Source organism: Mustela nivalis (assembly GCF_964662115.1).
Source record: "Mustela nivalis genome assembly, chromosome: 4".
NCBI classification, from domain to species: domain Eukaryota; kingdom Metazoa; phylum Chordata; class Mammalia; order Carnivora; family Mustelidae; genus Mustela; species Mustela nivalis.
In genome coordinates, this window is record NC_139023.1 from 100043367 (window position 1) to 100066228 (window position 22862).

Consider the following 22862-nt stretch of genomic DNA (forward strand, 5'->3'; position numbering starts at 1 on the left):
TTTTGTCCTCTATGGCCTGTGGCATCTGAACCCCCTTGATTTTTACAGTCTCTTTACCATAAACCTCTTTTGTGTAGTATCTCTTACTGGGTATATCAGACATACAAGGTATATAAGGTATATAAGGTAACTTAAAAAAATTACCTACGTCTGAGTGTATTAAAAATGTGTAGCCTTAGCATTTTTTCATGTTGTAAAATTCTGCCAGATAATTAACCTGGGACTCACTTTCCTAATGTGAGTCCTTGCTTATCTAAACATTTTAGCTGCATAAGTGAAATGATGTGTCACAGCACTGCTCTGATGTGTTCCTTTAGATGTGCAACTGTGCTGTTGCAGGTTCATGAGGCCCCATCCTGGGAGGTTTTATGCTTGTCTTTTAGCCATCTGGGTTTCCTGTTACCCAGCTTCTGGGCTCTGGAGCTTCTCGATCTTGCTGCTGTGCCTGTGGCTTCCCTCTACTCATTATCTATTCTTTTAGCATCAGCAGTCAGATGTTTGCTGTAGTTCATCATAGTCCTAGGCACTGGTAGTACAAAGATTAACCAGGTGTGTCTCTGTCCTGTAGGGTTTACATTGTAGGTGATGGAAATAGGAATAAGAGCATACAGCTGGTAGAAATTGTGTTAGAAGCATGGTTTCAAGGGCTCCTGGGTGGCTCAGTCAGTTAAGTGTCTGCCTTTGGCTCAGGTCATGCTCCTGGGATTGAGCCCCACATTGAGCTCCCTGTTCAGCGGGGAGCCTGCTTCTCCCTCTCCCTCTGCTGCTCCCCTTGCTTGTGCTCTCTCTCTCTGTGTCAAATAAATAAGTAAAGCCTTAAAAAAAGGAAACATGGTTTCAGCATGTGCATAGCACTCTGGGATGCACAGAAGAGTGAGTTAGAAAGGATTTATATCCGATCTTTCTCATGTTTGCTCTTTTTTTTTTTTTTTTAAAGATTTGATTTATTTGAGAGAAAGAGAGAGCATGAGTTCGAGCACAGAGAGGAGAAGAGGGAGGGGCACAAGCAGACTCTAAGCGTGGAGCCTGATCCCATGACCCTGAGATCATAACTTGAGCTGAAGTCAAGAGTTGGATACCCAACTGACTGAGCCACCCAGGCACCCCTTGGTCATTTTAAAAAGATATTTTCACTGGCCATAGTATTCTGGGTTGACAGGTTTTTTTCTTTTGGTTCTTTAAAGATGGTGCTCCATGGTCTTCTGATTTGCAATGTTTCTGATGAGAAGTCTGATGCAGTGCTTTTCTTGACTCCTCTCCCTGTAATGTTTCTTTTTATTTGTGCCTCAATTCAAGATTTTTCTCTTATTCCTTAGTTTTTAGTGATTTTAGTATGTTGTGTCTAGGGTTTTCAGTATTTTTAGGTTTTTTTCTTTCAGTTTAGGGTTCTTTGGCTCTTGGTTCTTTTATTAGTTCTTTTTTTTTTTTTAAGATCTATTTATTTATTTATTTGATAGAGAGAGATCACAAGTAGGCAGAGAGGCAGGCAGAGAGAGTGGGGGAAGCAGGCTCCCCGCTGAGCAGAGAGCCTGATGTGAGGCTCGATCCCAGGACTCTGAGATTATGACCTGAGCTGAAGGCAGAGGCTTAAACCACTGAGCCACCCAGGCGCCCCTCTTTTATTAGTTTTTGAAAACTCTTGGCCATTACCTCTTCAGATATTATCTTTACCCTATTCTTTCTCTTCCTGGGATTTTAGTTAGATGTTTGTTAGACCATCTTTTAAGTGCTTTTAAGTGCTCTGTTCTTTCACTCTTTTATTCCTCCTAAAGATTTGTTTACCTTCGAGAGAGAAAGACAGTGGGGTGGGGGGAAGACAGGGGCAGAAGGAGAGGGAGATAGAAACCCTGCACTGTGTCTGGAGCCCAATGTGGGACTCGATCTCATGACCCTGAGATCAGACCTGAGCCAAAACCAAGAGTTGAATGCTCAACTAACTGTGCCGCCCAGGTGCCCTTCTCACTTTTTTCATGTTAATTTTTTAGTTTTAATAATTTCTACTCATTTTCAAGCTTAGTCATTCCTCAGTAATGTGTAATATATTGATTTGCACTTAAAATCGTTAAACTGATAATCATTACAAAAATTGCATCATTTTTTCAAATAGAGTGTACATCTCTCTATTGAAATTTTCTGTTCACACACTGTCCACTTTTGCACTAGATCCTTTAATATAATAACTATAAAGTCATACCTGGTAGTTCCAGCCACTGGGTCATTTCTGGATCTTGCTATATCTCTTATTGCTGACTTTTCTTGTTCTTTTTGGCATATCGTAATTTTTTATTGAATGCTTGACATTGTGTGTGGAAGCATAGTAGAGATTGAGGGAAATAATGTCTATGCTCTGGGCGTTTATATTCTTTTTCTGTCACACTGCATAGTGTGTATATAGTATAGTATATTGAGTTAATTTAGTTAGTAGCTTAGATGGAGTGGGTTTCTTTATTCTGTAGTTATTCATTATGAACTACCAGCTTCAAATTTCTCTAGCGGTAGACTACCCTACCTTGTGCCTAGTCTGGGATCTTGCCTCCTACAGGGTCTTTCTTAGTGTTTCTGCTCCACTTTGAGCTTTCAACATTCCCTGGATGCCTGCATCTCAGAAGGGGTCTCCCTACATGCTGTCACTCCTTTCTCAGTGGAAAGAGAGTTACGCTATTGCTCAGAACTCAGTGCTAGGCTCACGATGGGGGAGCAGTGGTGGTTCTCGAGTCTGCTGATCCAGCCTCACTCTTAAGTAGGATCTATACTCCGGGGTCTTAGATGGGTCTTTGTCAGTGTCGTTTCCTCTTCCTGCATGGTAGCCAACCTCTGCTTTGAGCCTGGGAGGTCTTAGTCCCATGGAATAGCAGATTGCTGGTTTGTATCAATTCAGGATATCTTGGGCCAGGAGAATTTCCTCCACATCCCTTTAGTTGGCCATTTTTATCTCTACTCCTTTTTCAGAAACAGTGGACCCTGGGAGGGTTTCCCTCCCTTCCCTATTAGCTGCAGGCCTTTGTGTGGCATGAGACAGTGATCCAGGGATTATGGACAGAATTTTGTGCCTGTGTGCCACCACGGGGAGCTCTCTAGTTGTGAGACCTTCTAATCTTTATTCCAAGCATGCTGGTAGACCTGCTTGTGAGTGTAGAACTCCTGGCGTCTGTGGTTCCCAGGTATGCAAACCTATCACTAGTCCTCATTTGGCCTTGAAGAATGCTAAAAACAGTTAGCTGCTTTTTTCTTTCCTGCTTTTATTGCAGCCACCTCTTCCTCCCATGTGCTCCTGAGGGGCATGTTTATGGGTCTTGCCTTTTTTTGCTGGGGACTTGTCAATCTTTGGAAGCAGTTCTAGGCACTGTGTTAGGGCCTCAGCTCTGTGATGGGCTCAGGAATGTTTACAATTTCATATATTTGCTGGTCTTTCCTCTTGTTACGTGATGTTCTATTCCGGAATCTCTGTTTAATTTTCAGCAAACCGTCTATTCTTGCTCTGCCTTTAGCCTTCTGGGGTTGTCTGTGTTTCCAGTATTTTTCCTTTTCATTTGGATTATAATTTGTTTGCATTTTTTTGTACATTATACCTATCTTTTTTTTTTTTAAACTGGAGATTTATTAATGTTAGGAAGCTATACAGAGTTTTATTTTCTGTTAGTTTGAGTTATCAGTTTCCATATCCAATTAGTGTTTTTTAAGTGTTTTATAGAACCTCAGGAAAGTACACAGATACTCTCATATATAGTGTAGGGGGCTCAGGAATCTCTGAAGCTAGATAATTTCAGGTAGCACAGGCACTTCTTTGGGATTATTAAACATAATATGTGGTGGATGCTACACTTATCTCCCTCCCTTATGTCTTTTCTTTCATTCCTAACCACCTTTTTTTAAAAGCAAGATTTTATTTATTTATTTATTTAATTGAGAGAGAGTTCAAGCATCAGGGAGCAGCAATTAGAGGGAGAAGGAGAAGCTGGCTTCCCATGGAGCAGGGAGCCTGATGCAGGACTTGATCCCAGAACCCTGGGATCATGACCTGAGCTGAAGGCAGACATTTAACTGACTATGCCACCCAGGCACCCTGATTTCTAACCATTTCTTTGGGTCCCGGTGTAGAATAGCATCCTTTGGGTTAGACATTTGACCTACATAGAGTTTTTTTTTTTTTTTTTGGATAGTGAACAGATGATTCTGCTGTTTTTATTTTAAAAAACTGTATTTTGAGAAAATTTTGCAATTGTCTGTAAGTCTCAAAATAGTACAGAGAGTTCCTGTCTGTCCCTCAACTGGGTTCCTCTTTCCTTAACATCATGACTATAGAAGATTTCTCAAAACTAAGAAATGAATCCTGGTAAGATTTGATAAGCTAAAGGGCACATTTATATGGCTTTCACAAATTTTTCCACTAAGGTCCTGTCCTATACTGGGATTTAACCCAGGATCCCAGACTGTACTTAGTCAGAAATTGGGTTTTAGCCATGATTCTGTGGAATGAAAATACAGACTTCATGTAGTGTCTGTCGTGCCTGGGACTTTGTAGTTCTCACTACCCCCAGTGTTTAAAACTTGAGGGCAGACTGTCCCTGTATGATTTTAGGCTCATACTACCTGATATTCCTTTAACTGGTTACCCTGTTTCCAGTTCCTTATGCCTTTTATTCCATCCCATATTGTTCAAAGAATCCTCTTTCTCGAGTTTGTCTAGTTGTTTTGTTTTTGTATTTTTTTTTTTACTCTAAAGAATTTATTCATTTTTCTCATGGTTTATAGAATTAAGGTGATTTGTGTTCAAGGTTCTCCATAGTTTATTTTTATTTCATTTATTTTTGTAAAGATTTTTATTTACTTATTTGACAGAGATCATAAGTAGGCAGAGAGGTAGGCAGAGAGGCAGGCAGAGAGGAGGAAGCAGGCTCCCTGCTGAACAGAGAGCCTGATGCAGGGCTTGATCCCAGGACCCTGAGATCACGACTTGAGCCGAAGGCAGAGGCTTTAGCCTGCTGAGCCACCCAGGCGCCCCCAAGCTTCTCCATAGTTTAGCTCCAAGCTTCATATTTTCATATTATTGTCCTTAATTTATTTTGCCACTTTTAAATGAAGCCTTCTGATGTTTGCTCCTAAGTGATGATTATACTAATTGCTCTTTTATATGGATGTTACTCTGTGTTATGCCTGCTAGACAATTGGATAATTGGACAGTTTCCTTGAAGGTTTGAAAAAGAGGGGTAGAATAAAAAACCAACATTTACCGAGGACTTACTATAAGGTTCCTATATATGGGGCTTTGTGTGTTTTAACGTATTTGTGTTTTTTTTGTTTTGTTTTTTAAAGATTTTATTTTTTTTTTATTATTTTTTAAAGATTTTATTTATTTATTTGACAGATAGAGACCAGAAGTGGGCAGAGAGGCAGGCAGGTTCGGGGGGGAAGCAGGCTCCTGCTAGCAGAGAGCCCGATGCGGGGCTTGATCCCAGGACCCTGAGATCATGACCTGAGCTGAAGGCAGAGGCTTTAACCCACTGAGCCACCCAGGTGCCCCAAGATTTTATTTTTTTGAGAGAGAAAGAGAGAGAGCAAGCACAAGCTAGGGGAATAGCAGCAGGAGAGGGAGAAGCAGGCTCCCTGCTGAGCAGGGAGCCTGATGTGGGGCTTGATCCCAGGACTGTGGAATCATGACCTGAGCTGAAGGCAGATGCTTAGCAAGCTGAGCCACCCAGGGGCACCAACATACTTGTTTTCATTGTTAGAATCTGAGGGCAAGTGGCATTCCTCCTAGTTTAGCTTCTAACCACTTCTTGCTCTAATTACTGTGACAGCTTCCAAATGGTCTTTGTGCTGAGTACTTTATATATGTTTTCTAATTTTATTCACAGAGTAAACCTCTGAAATATTTCAGAAATATTGAGTAACTTTCTCATGGACATACTGGATTCTATACCTAGGATTCCAGGTGTATGATTTCCTAGGGTTCATTTCCATATGCCTCTGGCTTTTACTTTCAGCGGTGTTCTCATTATACCTAAAGTGCAGTGTAATTAAATTCACAACCAGAAAGGTGTTCTGGTTATATTGGTTTAAGATGGAGAAATTTCCTTGTGAAAAGTTATTTTTGTCATAAATCTCGATGGTGACAGAAGAAATGCAAATGGATTCTTAATGCAATTCCTTTTTTTTTTTTTTTTTTTTTTTGAGATAGAGACAGAGAAGAGGGGCAGTGGGAGAGGGGGAGAGAGAATCTCAAGCAGGCTCCATGCCCGGAGTGTAGCCTGACAAGGGGCTTGATCTCATGACCCTGAGATCATGACCTGATCTGAAATTAAGAGTCAGATGCTTAACTGACTGAGCCACCTAGGTGCCCCTTTTTCTTTTCTTTTCTTTATTTCTTTTTTTTTTTTTTCTTTTTTCTTTTAGACAGAGGGGGGGCAGAACACATTTGCCTTCTTTTGGTACCACCCTCATTTGGGGAAAAGATACGACTTCATTTCCCAATGAAAGTATGTATTTCTGTGTTTTATTTGGTTGATTTTGTTAGTTAATCTAACAGATAGTTAATGCTTTATGTGCTGTGTACTATTACAAAACACTGGGGATGTGTTTGGAATTTTAATTCCTGCCTCATGGACCTTAATTTTTGGTCCTTATCACTATTATCTATAGTTATAGACTAGAATGGCCATATCAGTTCGTTGATTTTTTTTTTTTTTTATTGCATGATATGGAATTAAAGAACACAGTTGAAGGGAGGTATACTCAGAGTTGGTGGTGCAAGGAGTCTTTGCCTGCCGCACCCTGAAGGCAGGGAGCTTAGTGCAGCGCACACCTTCTGAAGCAGCCTGTCCCTGGTGACCTGGGGGTGGCACAAACCGTGCAACTTATTGTCACAGAGGCATTTGTGAGGTTTTCCACAGGTGGGTTGTGGGAGCTCATGGAGTGGAGCTGATCTTAACAAAGCTAGACGGAGAGGTGAGGGGCTGATGATGTCGGGTGCAAGGGTGACAGTGAGGAGCGAGGGTGTGAAGATGAGAGGTCCTGCACTAACCAGTATTACGTGTAAGACGGTCATTGTGTGTGCTAGAAGGCAGTGTTGTGGGCAGAGATGGAAACCACTAAGAACTCCCATGGAGGCAAGGCCTTCAGTAGCTGTTTCAGGAGCATTCCTACACTGAGTATGTTAAAACTCTGAGAAGTGGGTTCAGTTATCCTCAATTTACAGATGGAAGGCGACTTAGAGTGGTGACATTGTCTGTCCCTGGACAGCACCATGAGGGGCAGTGTTGGATTTGAACACTGCATGAAGGATGCTGAAGTCCACTCTCTTCTACGCTGCTTTTCCTTGTACCTGGATTCCTTCCCTTTCCAGTTGGTTTCTGAAACCGCAGTCCTTTCTGTGGCTCTCTCGCTCATTCCTTGACCATCTTTTCCGAAGTGTAGTTGGGATTGAGAACTTGAGAGTATTGGGTCTTAGAAGGAGTTAATATTATTAGAATACTCTCCGAGGACTTCAGAGCCACTCAGAGGCAGCAGTGTCTGGAGAGGAAGGAATGTTGACCATGTAAAGAAGGAAACTGCCTGTGCCTGTCTCTGGTTTGTGGGAAGTGTTTTTTTTTCTGTAGTGTGAAGTAGGACATGATTGTTGGTTACCTGAGTTCCTTTTGCAAAGCTGGCGACCATCATGCCAGATGTACTTAAGCCCTGAAACCTAAATCTCAATGGTAAGTGAGCAGCTTGTGTTATTAAGCTGTATAAAACAAAATCTTATTTTAAGTACATTTTATTTCCTCTTCAGGCTCCATTTGTTAGACTTTTGTGGGGTTTTTTCCCCCCTCTAACTAATCATCTGGTCCTCTGATAGAGTTCAGCAGTTGGATTCTGTGCTGACACCAAGTGTCCACAGTTAGCTTGGATATTGCAGGCTAAGTCCACAGTTAGCTTGGATATTGCAGTCCCACAGAGTGCTTCTACTTCAGATGCCAGCTGTAACTAGGGTGCCCAGATACCTGCATTTCAGCTTGCTGACTGCCTATTCATGGGGGACCCAGACCCCCCACAGCCTGGGTCAGTTATTTGACTCACAGAACTCACGAAAGCACTTTACTTACCAATACCAGTTTATTGTAAAGGGTACAGCTCAGGAACATGCAAATTGACGAGGCCTATAGGACAAGGTCTGGGGCAGAGAGAGCCATGGTGCCTCTCTGTGCTTTGGGCACTGTTACCAACTCAAAAGCTCCCTGAACTTGTCCTCTAGGGGTTTCTACAGAGGTTCTATCACAGAGGCATGATTGAGTCTTTGGCCATTGGTGACTGAACTCAGTTCCAGCTTCTACCCCAGCCCAGAGTTCTGTGGATGGAGTTGAAAGTCCCAACCTTCTCATCTGCATATGGCGTGATCTTTCTTGAGGAGCCTCTTGGCCTGAGTCATCACAGTATCACACCAAACACACCCTTAATCACTCAGGAGATACCAAGGGTTTCAAGAGCTCTGTGCCAGGAACCAGGGACAGAGACTAAATATATACTTCCCATTGTAATATATGGGAAACTTCTTATTGGAGCAGAGAGGGTAACCTGATTTGGGGCTTTCTGGAGAACGAAGTTCAGTATCCTTGACAGTCAAGGCATTTTTCTATCTAATGCTTGTGTTGCTTTGGAGAGACTCTCCTGAAATGAATTCTACCAGGTGCTGCTTCTTTAATCTTCTTTCCATACAGTGGGTATTTTGGAATGGTGGGTGTTTTGGTTAGCATAATGTTAAGTATCCTCAGTCATCTCTGCATTGTCTTACTTCTCTTTTGATCTGGCCTGTGTAATATAATTGGGGTAAGGAAATGTGTTCGTTTATATTAATACTTAATTTCTCAGTGTTTGGTCAGAGCGTCTTCAGTTTCTTAATGTGCTTCAGTTGGCATATTTTCATATTTTTATTCAAGAAAATAGAAGACACTGAAAAATATAGAGGATTTTTGGATTTAAGTTTTTCCCTGAACCCTTGGATGGTCACTAGATGGCCTGCTGGTATCGCATTTTAACTTGGTGTGTTATGACATAAGGACGTAGGCTTCTTGCTGCTGGTTTTAATCTAAAGTGATCTTTTAAATACTGTTTTTAAATCTACTAGGAACTTGAGATTTACTAGTGCTATAAATTATTTAAAGGTTTGTCTTTTTATGAAATGGTGGTTTAGTGCTCTAAATGGATTTTATACTGCACATAAAAACCTGACTTCGCAGCTCAGTTTTAAAGTTTTGCCAGAATGCTGTTTGGTGTTCATGCTTGGGATGCATGTAGTTTAGATAATAGAAATTTAATAGTTACATAAAATATGAATGAGTGCTAGCCTTCAAATCTGGTGAGCAGATTTGGCTCAGGAAAAAAGTGCCGAAAATACTTAAAGGCAAAACTTAGAATGTGGAATCATCATGTTTATTAACATGTTCACAGTTATTTAGGAAGATTCAAAAGGGAAGACAAGGACATTACTGTTTTCAGGTAGTGAGTGTTTGTTTTGTTTGCCGGTTTCCAGAGAAAAACAAACAATTCTTCTTTTGAGCAAAGATGATAGATAGAGTATATGTTAGGTCTTAGATTGTGTTTGGTCAGTCAAGCAAAAAAGAAGTTTTGAGTACCCATGTAACATTTTAGAATTAATATTTACACATTCATAATATTTAACTATTTGTAGACCTACAAGATTAATGGTAGCATGTGAATTGTATACTGACTCCTGACTCAGGGGGCCCCCCTGTATTCCCTTCACCCATAAATGCTGGTGACTGTGGTGCTCTCAAGATTGGTGGTGAGGGGTTTAGGTATATAAACACTTGCTCCAGGCCTACTTTGTGGTCTATTTTTATTTTAAAGGAAATTCTGTGAAATAAAAAATTTTATATATACAAGTTGAAGAAGAACACATTGTTTTCTTTTTTTTTTTTTAAATTTTATTTATTTATTTGTCAGAGAGAGAGCGAGCGAGAGCGAGCACAGGCAGACAGAGTGGCAGGCAGAGTCAGAGGGAGAAGCAGGCTCCCTGCAGAGCAAGGATCCTGATGTGGGACTCGATCCCAGGATGCTGGGATCATGACCTGAGCTGAAGGCAGCTGCTTAACCAACTGAGCTACCCAGGTGTCCTGAACACATTGTTCTTTCTTTCTTTCTTTTTTTTTTTTAAGATTTTATTTATTTATTCGACAGAGAGAGATCACAAGTAGGCAGAGAGGCAGGCAGAGAGAGAGAGGAGGAAGCAGGCTCCCTGCTGAGCAGAGAGCCTGATGCGGGACTCGATCCCAGGACCCTGAGATCATGACCTGAGCCGAAGGCAGCAGCTTAACCCACTGAGCCACCCAGGCGCCCCCGAACACATTGTTTTCTAATAGCTAACTGTGTCTCTGGAAATCTTAGTGAATCCCAAATAAAATGGACCACTCATGTGGCCGGGACTTCACATTATGTTGTCCAGATACCTTGTCTCGCTTTGAGGTGGCTTTTGCTCATTTTAGATGTTTAAGATTAGTTTTGGGAACTGAAAAGATTTGTCAGTAGAATGTGCTAGAAACTGGCCGTGTGTACATTTAGAAGGTTCTTTTTGTATTCCTGATAGCGAATTCTCTTCTCTCTACACATAGAATCTATATAGAACTCGCTTCCTTTGAGCAAATGTTCCATGTGCCTCTTGATTCATGCTGTTATGTTTTTGCTAATTCAGAAAACATTCACTCGATGTGTTTTTTTTTTTTTTTTTTAGAAGAGAAAAACAGTAGCAGCTTCTTAAACTTTAGTTTTGACTTTAGTTAGGCATTGGAAGAATTTGTATTTAAGTTGTAAGGCTAAAATTCATTTGAAAATATTGCTTGATGTGAATTTTGAAAAGGGAATGATTGTAATGCTTAGAATGAAAAAATTATCTTGACTCAAAATAAGAAAAAAATTCCTCCTTTCTTAAAAGGAAAGTGATTATAGCCTCTATGTTCATGCATATAAAGCAGCACATTAACTAAAAATGTATTCATCCCAAATGGGTTCATGGCTTATATGAGTGCACAAAACATTAGAAAAATAGTTTAGTTGAGCTCCTAGTGAAGATACTATTCTTTCATGTTCAGACTGGTTCTCTTGGAGATACAGGTTTGCTCACAAATTATCTGTATATTTGTTTTCTCGATTTAGGATATGGTGTGAAGAAAGATAATGTATAGAAACATTAGTTAGTTCTCCTTTCTCACTTTGAACACCCCTTCAGAGGGAGTAGATTGACATACCCGGGTGTACCCTGCGGTGTGGTTCTGGAGAAGGGTGGGTTTCCTGATGGAGACAGCACAGCTCCCGCCTCAGCCTGGGGCCTGGGACATCACATGGGCCATGGTCGCTGCTGCTGTTGGTCAGTATTTGTGTGCTGAATCTAGTGATTCTGGCTTAGGAAACCAGCTAAAAATGCCCTATTGCATCCAACAGAGATTAAAAGATTAGTCCCTTGGATGCTCTCCTCTGGCTCTCTAAAACTGTTGACGATTATCAGCAGTAACTGTAGTGGAAGAGAAGAGTGGTCAGCCTCTACAACGTAAAAAAGATCTATCCTTACAATAATGTAGGCTCCAGGGGTGGCAAAGAAAACTTGATGTAGAATTGTTCTTGTCAGTGAAATCCTTCTCTTCCCTGGAGTCCTGCTGTTATTTGTCACCAGACTGTGGATTCTGGATTTTGAAGTTCTAAGTGGTCCAATGTGGTGGACATGGAGGTTTTCAACGTATTTACAATGAGGCAGTTTGGAAAAGTTGTTTGAAAATCGCTCACTTACTCTTCTTGGAAATGTTTAAAAATTTTTAGGCCTAATTGAAGTATTCAGTATCTTTGTTTTTTGTCTAGAATTTTATCAACACATGAAGATCACATACCAACAACCCTGGGTATTGTGAATGTTTAATAAAATCATGAAGATAGACTAAGGACAATTTGTGTGACAAAATGTGTCATAGCTTGTTTTCACTAGAGAAATAGTAATGATTATTTTTATTTATTTTTTTTGGAGAATAGTAGTGGGACCTTAGTTGGAATCCCAGCTCTAACATTTGTCAATTAACTACATGACCTTGGAAAAAATACCTAATTTCTCTGGCTTCAGTTGTCTTGAATAATAGTGCCTGTCCTAGAATTGTACTGAGGATTCTCTGAGTTAATGTGTGTAGGGTGCTTAGAACAGCTCCTGGAATGTGGCACGCTTGCTCGATTGAGTATTTATTGTGTGTTAAGTGTGTTGGAAGACAGAACAGTAGGGATTCAGGGCCAGTTATTAACCTTTTCTGAGCCTCAATTTCCAGATCTGTTCAAGCAAAATACTTCTATCTTCCTTGGTAGGATTGTATGAGGAATAAATGCATCTCTTCCCAGGAAGCCCTTGGGACAATGTTGGTTTCACAGGAAGCGTCCAGCTAATGTCAGTCCCTGCAGTTCAGGTATTTTAATTTGCTGGATTTCACAGCAGACCTGTAACATATGTGTATATATATCTGTTAACAGCTGGAAAGGATACCGGTTCAGAGATGTGGCGGTGACCTTCTCAAGGTTGCACTGGTAGAGTTTGACCTCAGATCTCAGGTGTAAACATCAGGAATAACTAACCTCTTGCTTTCTCTTGCCTCTTTTTGGTTTTGAAGATATGTCCCTAATGTTTTGTGATTAATGTATTTAATTTTAAGTCTGTTTTATGGAATTTTATCACACTCTTCCTTGTGAAAGTCCTAATGAATGCTTTTTGTGTAAATTAATTTTAGCATTCATTCCAAGTGTGGAGGGTTTCAGTTCTTTATTTTGCAGCAGGAAAAGTGGGTATGTCTCAAGACGTATTTGAGAGCTTTACGTATCCAAGAAGCTAATTGAACAGATAGAGTGCGTGCAGTTTTCCTAATGCATGTCATATTGTTCTTGTAGGAAAAGTGGATTCTGAATTTTTATTTTCTAGTCGATGAAACAATAGGTTTTGTTCAGACTCCTGAAACCACCAATGCCCTCTAATGGGGAGGGAATATATAAAAATGACAATGATAACCATATGTGGGATGGTTTGTTTTTCTCAATTCCAAATTCTCTTAACTGCTATAATTTAAAATAAATGTATTAACAGTGATTTCTGAAATTATTCCTTGTTATTGCACAGAATAGACTACCTTAAGCTATTTCTTTTGCAGGATTATAGGTCATTTTTTTTCTTTCCAGTTTTATTGAGATAAAATTGAAATACAAAGAAAACAAGGGACTTTTCTATATGTGATTTCCTCTTCAGGTACACAGTGAAATCAAGTATTGTGTATAGATCGTGTATGTGTACTTAACTGCTTCTTTGACTATTGACAAAATTTAAGACATGCCTCTCTAGCTTGGCATTACTAGACACAGTATGCCTTGGGGTGCCTGGTGGGTTTAGTCAGATGAGAGTGCGACTCTTGGTTTCGGTTCAGTTCATGATCTCAGGGTCCTGAGAGCAAGCCCTGCATCGGGCTCTGCATTCAGTGGGGAGTAGGCTTAAGAATTTCTCTCCCTCTCCCTCCACACCCCTTCCCATTCTCATGCTCTTGGGAAAAAAAAAAGAAAGAAAGAAATAATCTGCCTCATTAATACAAAGTTGTATAGTATTTTTATCTATAGGAAGCTGGTGGAAGGTATCATTCTTCCTTCACCATGGTCTTGAATGCCCTCATGTAGTATTTACCCCATAAACACAATGAATAGCCTTCAGTTGTGGGTGCCTGCAGGAAGCTTTACTGCAGAAGGCCTGGAAAGGTATATGAAGTGTCTTGTGCTGTGCATGGCTTATGTTGTAGACACTCCCTTTTCCACTTTCTTCCTCCTGTGAACAGTGGGATGCTCGAGGGACAAAGGGGTCTCCCAGAAAGTACCCATGTTTGCACACCACAAATAATTAGCTAAACTTGGTATTGTAGCAAGCAGTGTTTCTTTCCTGTATTTAATTTGTATTCTTTTCTCTTTTCCTTCATGCTTGGGTTTATCCTAAGAAAGATCAGAAGCCTTGAATTTGCCAATGGGAGCAGACTGATTTTGACACTTGATTTAGCTAGTGCTGAACTATGTCTATTTTGTTCTGTTTTGGAGGAGAAATGTAGGAGCATCTGTCTTTCTAGATTTCAGAACCCAGAGGGGCTGCTTGAGTAGTGGCACAGGCCTTTTGTGAGATCCTCCTATCTTTGATACACATATATGACTGCTTTTCTCCTCTGTTGAAGATATTAACATAAATCCATAAGTCCAAATACAAGTTGGAAGTTACTTTCCTCGCTTAGTCAGGAAAATAGCAACCAGATTTGAAACTCTGGTTTGTCCGTTGATACTTGTTTTGAATTGCTTTTGTTTTTGTTTTGCATTTTTTTAATGGGCTATTTTTTAGAGCAGTTTTAGGTTTACAGCAAAAGTGAGAAAGTAGAGTGAGTTCCCATATACCCTACCCCACCGCCCAACCAAGCACAACCTTTCGTATCAACACCCCTCACCAGAGTGGTACATTTGTTACAGTTGAAAGACCTACTATGACACATTGTCACCCAAAGTTCATAGTTTACAGTGGGGTTCTACCTCTGTGGGTTTTGACAGATGTATACTTATCCACTGTTGTAGTATCATATTATTTCAGTGCTCCCAAAATCCCCTCTTGCCTTCATTTCCCCTCAGCCCGTCCTCACCCATAACTCCTGGCAACACTGGTGTTTTCATCATCTCCATAGTTTTTCCTTTTCCAGAACGTCATATAGTTGGAATCATACAGTAAGCAGCATTTTCAAATTGGCTTCTTTTGCTTAGTAATATGCATTTAAGTTTCTTCCATGTCTTTTCATGGCTTGGTAAGTTTATTCCTTTTTAGTGCATTCATTGTCTGGATGTACCAATTTATCCATTCATCTACTGAAGGACATCTTAGTTGTTCCTGAGTCTTGGCAGTTAAGAATAAGGCTGCTTTAAATATCTGGGCAGGTTTTTGTTTGGACATAGATTTTAGCTTGTTTGGTAACTGCCAAGGAGCACAGTTTCTGGATTGTATGCTAAGTGTGTGTTTGGTTTTGTAAGAAGCTGCCAGACTGTCTTCCAAAGTGTCTACACTATTTGCATTCCCATCAGCAGCAAATGAGAGTTCCTGTTGCTCCACAGCCTCACCGGCAGCCGGCAGTGTCAGTGTTTCAGATTTTGGCCGTTTCCCTGATGGCATGATGTGGAGTATCATTTTATATGCTTGTTGGTCATTTGTATATCTTCTTTGGTAAGGTTTTGGTTCAGGTCTTTGGCCCATTTTTTTAAAAAGATGGGGCTATTTGTTTTCTTACCACTGAGTTTTAAGAGCTCTTCGTGTGTGTCTTAGATAACAGTCCTTTTTCAGATATGCCTTTTGCAAATATTTTCTTCTGGTCTATGGCTTATCTATTCATTCTCTTGAGAATTATTTTGTTTTGAATAACAAAGTATTGCTTGGATGAGATACATGTATGAAAAGCCCTTAATCATTGCCACTTTTGTATGCTTATAAAGGTGACCTAATAGATTTGGCTTTAAAAAAAGTTGAAGCAATTAAACACATTTTGGTAATTATTCCTTGGGGTCTGACAAGTGAGCAAGACTTGTAGAGATCCTCTAAGGAGCTGTGTTGTGATTACAGATACATTCTTCTATGTTCTTAGAGACAAGGACTGTCCCAATGTTGTGTAAATGTGTACTTGGAGTTCACATGAAACTTCTTGACTGCATTCCAGATGGGGTCAAAAAGTGCTGTTTCTCAAACCACAACAGTAGGGGTAAAGCTGATGTACTCAGGAGTACCTTGTGGCATGACTGAGAAGGTGGCGTTGGTGACTCTAGGGATAAAGATGCATATGAAAGCTGAAATAAAAGGGTTTTTGACATGTTAAAGATGAGAGTGGTAGTATTTAGAGTGATTTTGTTTGTTCCCAAATTCTTCTTATTACCTCTTAGTTGAGGTCATCTGTTTTTCCCAGTTGCTTGATTTTGACATCGGTGGCACATTCTCAGAATTTATTCTTCGTCACTAGGTAATGGGATGTGATGCTTAAAGACTTTTGTACGTGGCATATTATGTGTTGAGAGTAGACCAGCAGACCTCAGGAAAAGTTGACTGGGGAGGCACAGGATTCAGAGCCCACTTTTATACTTTGTTTTGAAGTCTCCTTTTGGGGTGTTAAATTTTCTTCATTAATATACCTTTTGGAGAACTTTAAATTGTTGAATCAAATATTTAATTGTACTTTCTTTGTTGTATAGGATATTGTACCTGTGGATGCCTCTTACGAAGTAAAAGAATTATATGTGCCAGAAAATAAACTCCATCTGGCAAAAACAGATGCAGAGACATTACCAGCATTGAAAATTAATAAAGTAAGTGCTTTGTTGCTTTTCGTGCCAAGTGATTTAGCCTAACATATAATCATTATCTATAAATCTTGTTTAATAACTATGTTTAAGGGCGTGGGTGGTGATGGTAGGGGTTATAGTTATAGTTTTTATCACAATTTCCAGGGATGGGAAATGTATTTAATTTGTGAAGCCATACTCCCAAAATATCATGGCTTTGATGTGGTTTTAGTCATAATATCTACTTTTTTTTTAAGTGGGGGGAAGGGCAGAGGGAGAGGGAGAGCAAAAATCCTTAGGCAGGCTCCATGTCCAGCACATAGTCTGATGCTGGGCTCCAATTCATGACTCTGAGATCATGACCAGAGCCGAAATCAAGAGTAGGAGGCTTATCTGACTGAGCCACCCAGGTGCCCTAATATTTACCTATTTTGAAACAGCAGACCAAAGATTGTATAAAAGTTTTCGGCTTAGGGACACCTGGGTGGCTCAGTGGGTTAAGCCTCTGGCTTTGGCTTAGATCATGATCTCAGGGTCCTGGGATCGAGCCCTGCATTGGGCTCTCTGCTCAGCGGGGAGCTTGCTTCTTCCTCTCTGTCTGCCTGCCTCTCTGCCTACTTGTGATCTCTGTCAAATTAATAAATAAAATCTTTAATAATAAAGGTTTTCAGCTTACCAGAAAGAATGGGTTCTTAATGCTTCAGAATACCATAAGTACAATAATTAAAATGAACATTTTTCCCCCTCCAAACAGGTTTCATAATATTCTGCCAAAACCCTGAATTTCTTTCTTATTTTGTTAAGAGTAATTCTGTATATGTCACCTCTAATAACATTGAGTGTCCCCCTCCCCAACTCCTTACCCCCACTAAAAAAACTACTCAGCTAAACTGGGTATGATGACAATGGAAACTTTCAAATAGAGCATTTTAAACTTTTTCATTTAGATGTACTTTAAAAATGGGGAGATTAGGGGCGCCTGGGTGGCTCAGTGGGTTAAAGCCTTTGTCTTTGGCTCAGGTCATGATCCTGGGGTCCTGGGATCGAGCCCCGCATCAGGCTCTCTGCTCAGCAGGGAGCTTGCTTCCCCCTCTCTCTCTGCTTGCCTCTCTACCTACTTGTGACCTCTATCTGCCAAATAAAAAAAATAATAATAATAAATGGGGAGATTAAGGACTGAGAACCTGGATCAGAAGTTGACTTTCCTAGCCTTTCTTTTAGTTCGTAAAAATCCAGAACACTCAGGGAAGCACTAAGTCTTAAATTAGGGAGGAAAAGAAAACAAACAAACAAACAAACAAACAAAAAACACCCACCAACAAACTTCTGGGCTTAGAGAAAGCCTCTTTAAGTAGTTATTCAAATCCGTGGTTAGAAGTAGATTACTTGATGCACTTTGTGTGGTTGGGTCTGATCAGAAGCGAAGACATGCTGGGGGAGCAGAGGGGGAGAGTTGGGAGACCAGAGCCCCTCAGAAAGGTGACTGTTGCAAGGGAACAGATGTTGTCACCGACATACTTTGCATCGAATGAACCCCCACACACAGGGCTAGAGAGAGAATATGAGAATGAATGAATATGAATCCAGGTCAGTCAGACTCTACAACCCAGAAACACAGTAGCTTTTTTAATATTGTGGTTTGATGAAAAGTAATTAATTAAAAGAATTCATCTTAAGTCAGTAGTGTATTAGCGTGGGCTGCCATAACAAATACAGTAGACCAGAAGGCTTAAGCAAAAAATATGACTGGTAACTGTTCTGGGGGTTGGAAAGTCTAAGATCAAGGTGCTGGCTGATGCCGTTGCTGGTGAGACTGTCTTTCTGGCTCGCTGACAGCCCTCACTCTCTGTGTCATCATAAAGAGAAGAGAAGGAGCTCTGGTGGTGTCTTTCCTCTCCCTGTGAGGGCACCAGATCTGTTGGAGTAGGGCCCCACCCTTAATGACTTCATTTAACCGTGTCCTGTTCTTATAGCCAGGACTCCAAATAGAGTCACACTGAGGATTAGGCCTTCAATATAGGAATTCGAGGGGGGCACAGACATTCAGTTCCTAACATATACCATCTAGAATTGGATTTTGGTGGGAACAGATAATGAATGGCCAGGTCTGAGAGTTAGGAATAATTGATGAGAGGAAAGCCTGAAAGCAGGTGACACAATTTGGTCTATGCAGATGATAGTTCCTGTGAATGGAAGGAGGGGGAATACCTGTTAATTGAATGTGAAGTGAAACACATCAGCCAGCATACTTAGGGAATAAATAGTAAGCTACATTTTACACCCCTTGGCAGTTGATTTATCTTTTCTCGTTTGAGAAACATATGCATGGTACGTGTGCACACACGCAGTTAAATGAGCACATCCAACTTGCCTTAATGATACATAGTCCACCAACTCCTTCTGGTAGGAGATGCTACAAGTCTTGAAGATGAAGAAGTCGTACAGTCTTTGTAAAATGAGGGGTGCTCTGACATTGTTGAGGCACTTGTTCTCATAAATATATTTTTTAAAGATTTTATTTATTTGACAGATCACAAGTAGGCAGAGAGGCAGGCATAGAGAGAGAGGGGAAGCAGGCTCCCTGCTAAGGTCCCTGCTAAGGTCCTGGGGCTCGATCCCAGGACCCTGAGATTGTGACCTGAGCCGGAGACAGAAGCTTAACCCACTGAGCCACCCAGGCGCCCCATTGATAAATATTTTTATGTAAGGTTTGCTTTAGTTTGAGGCAGTAGTTATCAAAGTCTAATTTCCAGACCATCACTGTTAGGATTTTCTGGGAACCTATTAAAAATACAAATTCTTGGGCCCCACAGCAAAATGATTGAAATAGAATCTCTGGAGGTGGAACAATCTTTATTTTAATAAAGGCCTTCCCGGGGTTTCTTATAACACATTAAAGCTTGAGAACTACTAATGGAGGAGATGCTATCCTTATTAGAAATGCTTTGAAGCCTAATGTTATTTACATTTATTAGGAGAAATGCACATTTTCCTAGTGCCCTTAATCTTTATTAGATTTGTATAATCTATAATCATTCTTGAGGTATTTGTTCCCATTGCTTTCAAAATTAAACTTCTAAAGGTTATTGCTGCTTTTGTTCCTAAGTGTATGAAGTAGAAAACTTTCCTTTCCTGTCTCGTTTGCTAGGTGGATATGCAGTGGGTGCAAGTTTTGGCAGAAGGTTGGGCGACCCCACTGAACGGCTTTATGAGAGAGAGGGAGTATTTGCAGTGCCTTCACTTTGATTGTCTTCTGGACGGTAAGACCATTTACTTCTCTAGTACATCGAGCCTGGAAGAGAAATGACACAGATTCATCGCCATTGATAAAAAACAGTGGTGATGTCTTTAATGGAGGTAGCATTTTAAGACTAAGTTACATCAGTACTGAATTCCCTGAGCAAACTATGAAATCTTTTCTTTCCCCATTTTGTTTTCCTGCATGTCATTTATTGCAGAGAGAAGGAAAACCTGGGGATTGGGGCTGAGAGTGTATTTAGAAAGTGAATATAGTTTCCCTGTGCTGTATCCACTGGAGCACCTTGATAAATTTGTCTCTGAAAAGTGTACATCTGTACTGAATTTTGCTCTACTGAAATCCATGCTTGAGTGTTCTAATAAGGGATCAGGGAGTCCAAGTTAAGGAGTCCTGAAACAGATGGTTAAAGGGATCATTCTTCTTTTAAAACACTGAAAAAGGAAAAGGTGCCAAGGAAATTGATGGTTAGTATATTGTAATGATAGTTCAGCTGCCTGAACCTTTGTATACCGTTGGTAAAATTAATTAATTACATTAAAGAAAATATTTTTAAATGTCACAGAGCCCTACTAAATTGCTACCATGTTCTTTCTTCTTTGTTATGATTTCTTTTAACTAAGGAGTGAAATTGATAATAGAAGTTATAACTCCTAGTCATTTTTCTTAAATTTTATCATATAAAAGTGTTAAATACTCCTTTTTGGTTTTTCTTCTTTAGAACCAATGGTAAAGTCTTTGTGGACTGACTTCTTAGTAGTCATTTAGTCTGGGTTTGGTACAAATCTACCTGTTAATTTTCCCTTTTAAATTGTACCTCTTGGTAACTTTAAAGCAGCCAACCAGTTATCATTAATTTTATTGACATCTTTTGTCTAAAGAGGGCATGCCATGATTTCCAAAAGAATATGCTTTTACTAGGTATGTAAATAAGATCCACATATGAATTTGAGAGTGCATTTTTTTTTTCCTTCTAACCTGGGGACAATGATTAGAAAAAACATTTAGAGCTCAGAAGGTTGGAAACTGAGAATGTGCTTTTGTCTCACTGATCATACATTTTGGTTCAAATTGATTACTTCCTCTGTTTCTTGGCCAGTAATTGCTGACATTGGTTCAATTCTGATTAAAAACCAAGAAATAAAAATACCTTTTGGGTGTTTTTGTCTTCCTGTCTCAAGGAAACCCAAGTATACTCAAGTACACTTGCCACTCACAATATATTTACTGGAAAGGTTTCCATGTTCCTGGAAAGGCCTGGAAACATCGTTCTTTGTCTTTGATATATTGGAGGTACTCAGTATATTTTGGGTGACATTAGGTGTAATCAGCTGATTCTTCCTTGTTAAAGAGTTTCTTTTACTAATGTGGTTTTGTGACCATTTTTTTCTTCCCAAAGACAGTTTCATGAATTGTTGTGAGAAGTATGTTGCTACACAGTGTTGCTGCTCTTAATGTTTGCTGTTTTTTTATTTTTTATTTTTTAACCTCTGTGGTTGTTTGTTCTCTCCTGATTTTCTCTGGCGGGTACTGGACCCATAAATCTTGTATTATTTGAAGAGTGTCCTTTGGAGTGAAAGGTGGCTGTGAGTCCTGTTGAGTAATGCAAACTGTGTGCTTTCTGTTCTTTTGTGCCCTGCAGGGGGTGTCATTAACTTGTCAGTGCCTATAGTTCTACCGGCTACTCACGAAGATAAAGAGAGGCTGGACGGCTGTACAGCATTTGCTCTGATGTACGAGGGCCGCCGTGTGGCCATTCTTCGCAACCCGGAGTTTTTCGAGCACAGGAAGGAAGAACGCTGTGCCAGACAGTGGGGAACAACATGCAAGAACCACCCTTACATCAAGGTCCTTAACAAACCTTGCATTTTATCTCCATGGGCCGATACTGTGTATGTTGAAGTGTGGGCATTACCTGTATATCCACAATTCCTTTGGGATTGTTGATATTTTGCAGAATGGACACTGGATCTCAGATTAGTGTGATGAACACATGATCTTGTCATTTTGGTCTGGATAATATTTGTTCAGTAAATCTTTTTTTTTTTTTTTTCTTATGAGGTAAAAAGGGGATGACTGAGGGAGAGGGAAAAAATCCCAAGCAGGCTTCATGCCCAGCGCAGAGCCCAATGTGGGGCTCGTTCTCACAACCCTGAGATCATGACCTGAGCTGAAATCAAGAGTCGGATGCTTAGCTGACTGAGCCACCCAGGCACCTCTAGTTAATCTTTTTTAAACATCTCCTATACATTAGGTCCTGACTTAGGTACTGGTTCTGGGAATATAGGGCTGATGTAACAGTGGACACAGTCTCTGTATGGTTGGAGCTTACTGTCTGGTGGGGAGCAGACATCATGTTCTATAGGAAGGCTGCGAGGGCAGGTGCTGTGGGAGCCTACGGCAGGGTGATTGGGGTTTTAATTGAACGCTTTGTGTCTGGTATGAAAGCAGTGAAATCCAGTTAGTCTTTCCAAAGGGCCTCATGTATTTTATGTGTTGTATGTGAAATGTCATCACTGAAGTAAAATTTCTGTCATTTGTTTTAAAGTATACTCTGAGCTTTAAAAGAAATTAAGTGAAATTTTAGTAGGTTGTCTAGACAATTTTTAAGACATCTGTTTAGGTCATGTCAATGTGTTAAATCTTGTCTCATGAGGAATAAAAAGTGATAAACTTTTTAAGATAGGGAGATATTGTTTTAGAAAATAAGGAGTTTGAATTAGTGATGGTATCAGACATTCCTTTGGTATTAAAATTCTACAGTTATTAATAATAAATAGTAGTTTACAAAACGTGCTTACTTATGTAAATTCTTTGAACCGCAAAGCAAACCTATAAGGATGGGTGGCATTTCTATCCTACATATAGAGAAATTAAGACTTACAGGGGATAAATATCATGACCAGAATTATACAGCTAACAGGTAAGATGAGGGTTTGGTTTGAATTCAGGACTTTGGGCTTCAAAGCCCTCTTCCATAATCTGTAGCAGAGAGCAATTATTGGTGTTTTTTCCACTTTTACTTAAAGATTTTTATTTATTTGACAGAGATCACAGGTAGGCAGAGAGGCAGGCAGAGAGAGAGGAAGGGAAGCAGATTTCCCGCTGAGGAGAGAGCCCAGTGCTGGGCTCCATCCCAGGACTCCGGGATCATGACCTGAGCTGAAGGCAGAGGTTTTAACCCACTGAGCCACCCAGGTGCCCCTCCACTTTTATTTAGAGTAATCCATAAACTTCTTGGGATACTTAGTACTTGTATGCAACC

General features: G+C 40.2%; 1 protein-coding gene and 1 long non-coding RNA gene across 2 annotated transcripts in view; one reads left to right on the top strand and one right to left on the bottom strand.

The window, feature by feature from the left end:
• Positions 1 to 22862, top strand: part of PAPSS1 (3'-phosphoadenosine 5'-phosphosulfate synthase 1) — a 99864-nt gene that overhangs the window by 33066 nt on the left and 43936 nt on the right. The window contains exons 6-8 of the mRNA XM_082728569.1: positions 16252 to 16365; positions 19490 to 19601; positions 21240 to 21445. Coding sequence (XP_082584695.1) covers positions 16252 to 16365; positions 19490 to 19601; positions 21240 to 21445 — 432 coding nt within the window. The remainder of the gene's footprint in view (positions 1 to 16251; positions 16366 to 19489; positions 19602 to 21239; positions 21446 to 22862) is intronic.
• Positions 19549 to 22862, bottom strand: part of LOC309863602 — a 52696-nt gene continuing 49382 nt past the window's right edge. The window contains exon 4 of the long non-coding RNA XR_014311136.1: positions 19549 to 19633. This is a non-coding gene — a long non-coding RNA (uncharacterized lncRNA). The remainder of the gene's footprint in view (positions 19634 to 22862) is intronic.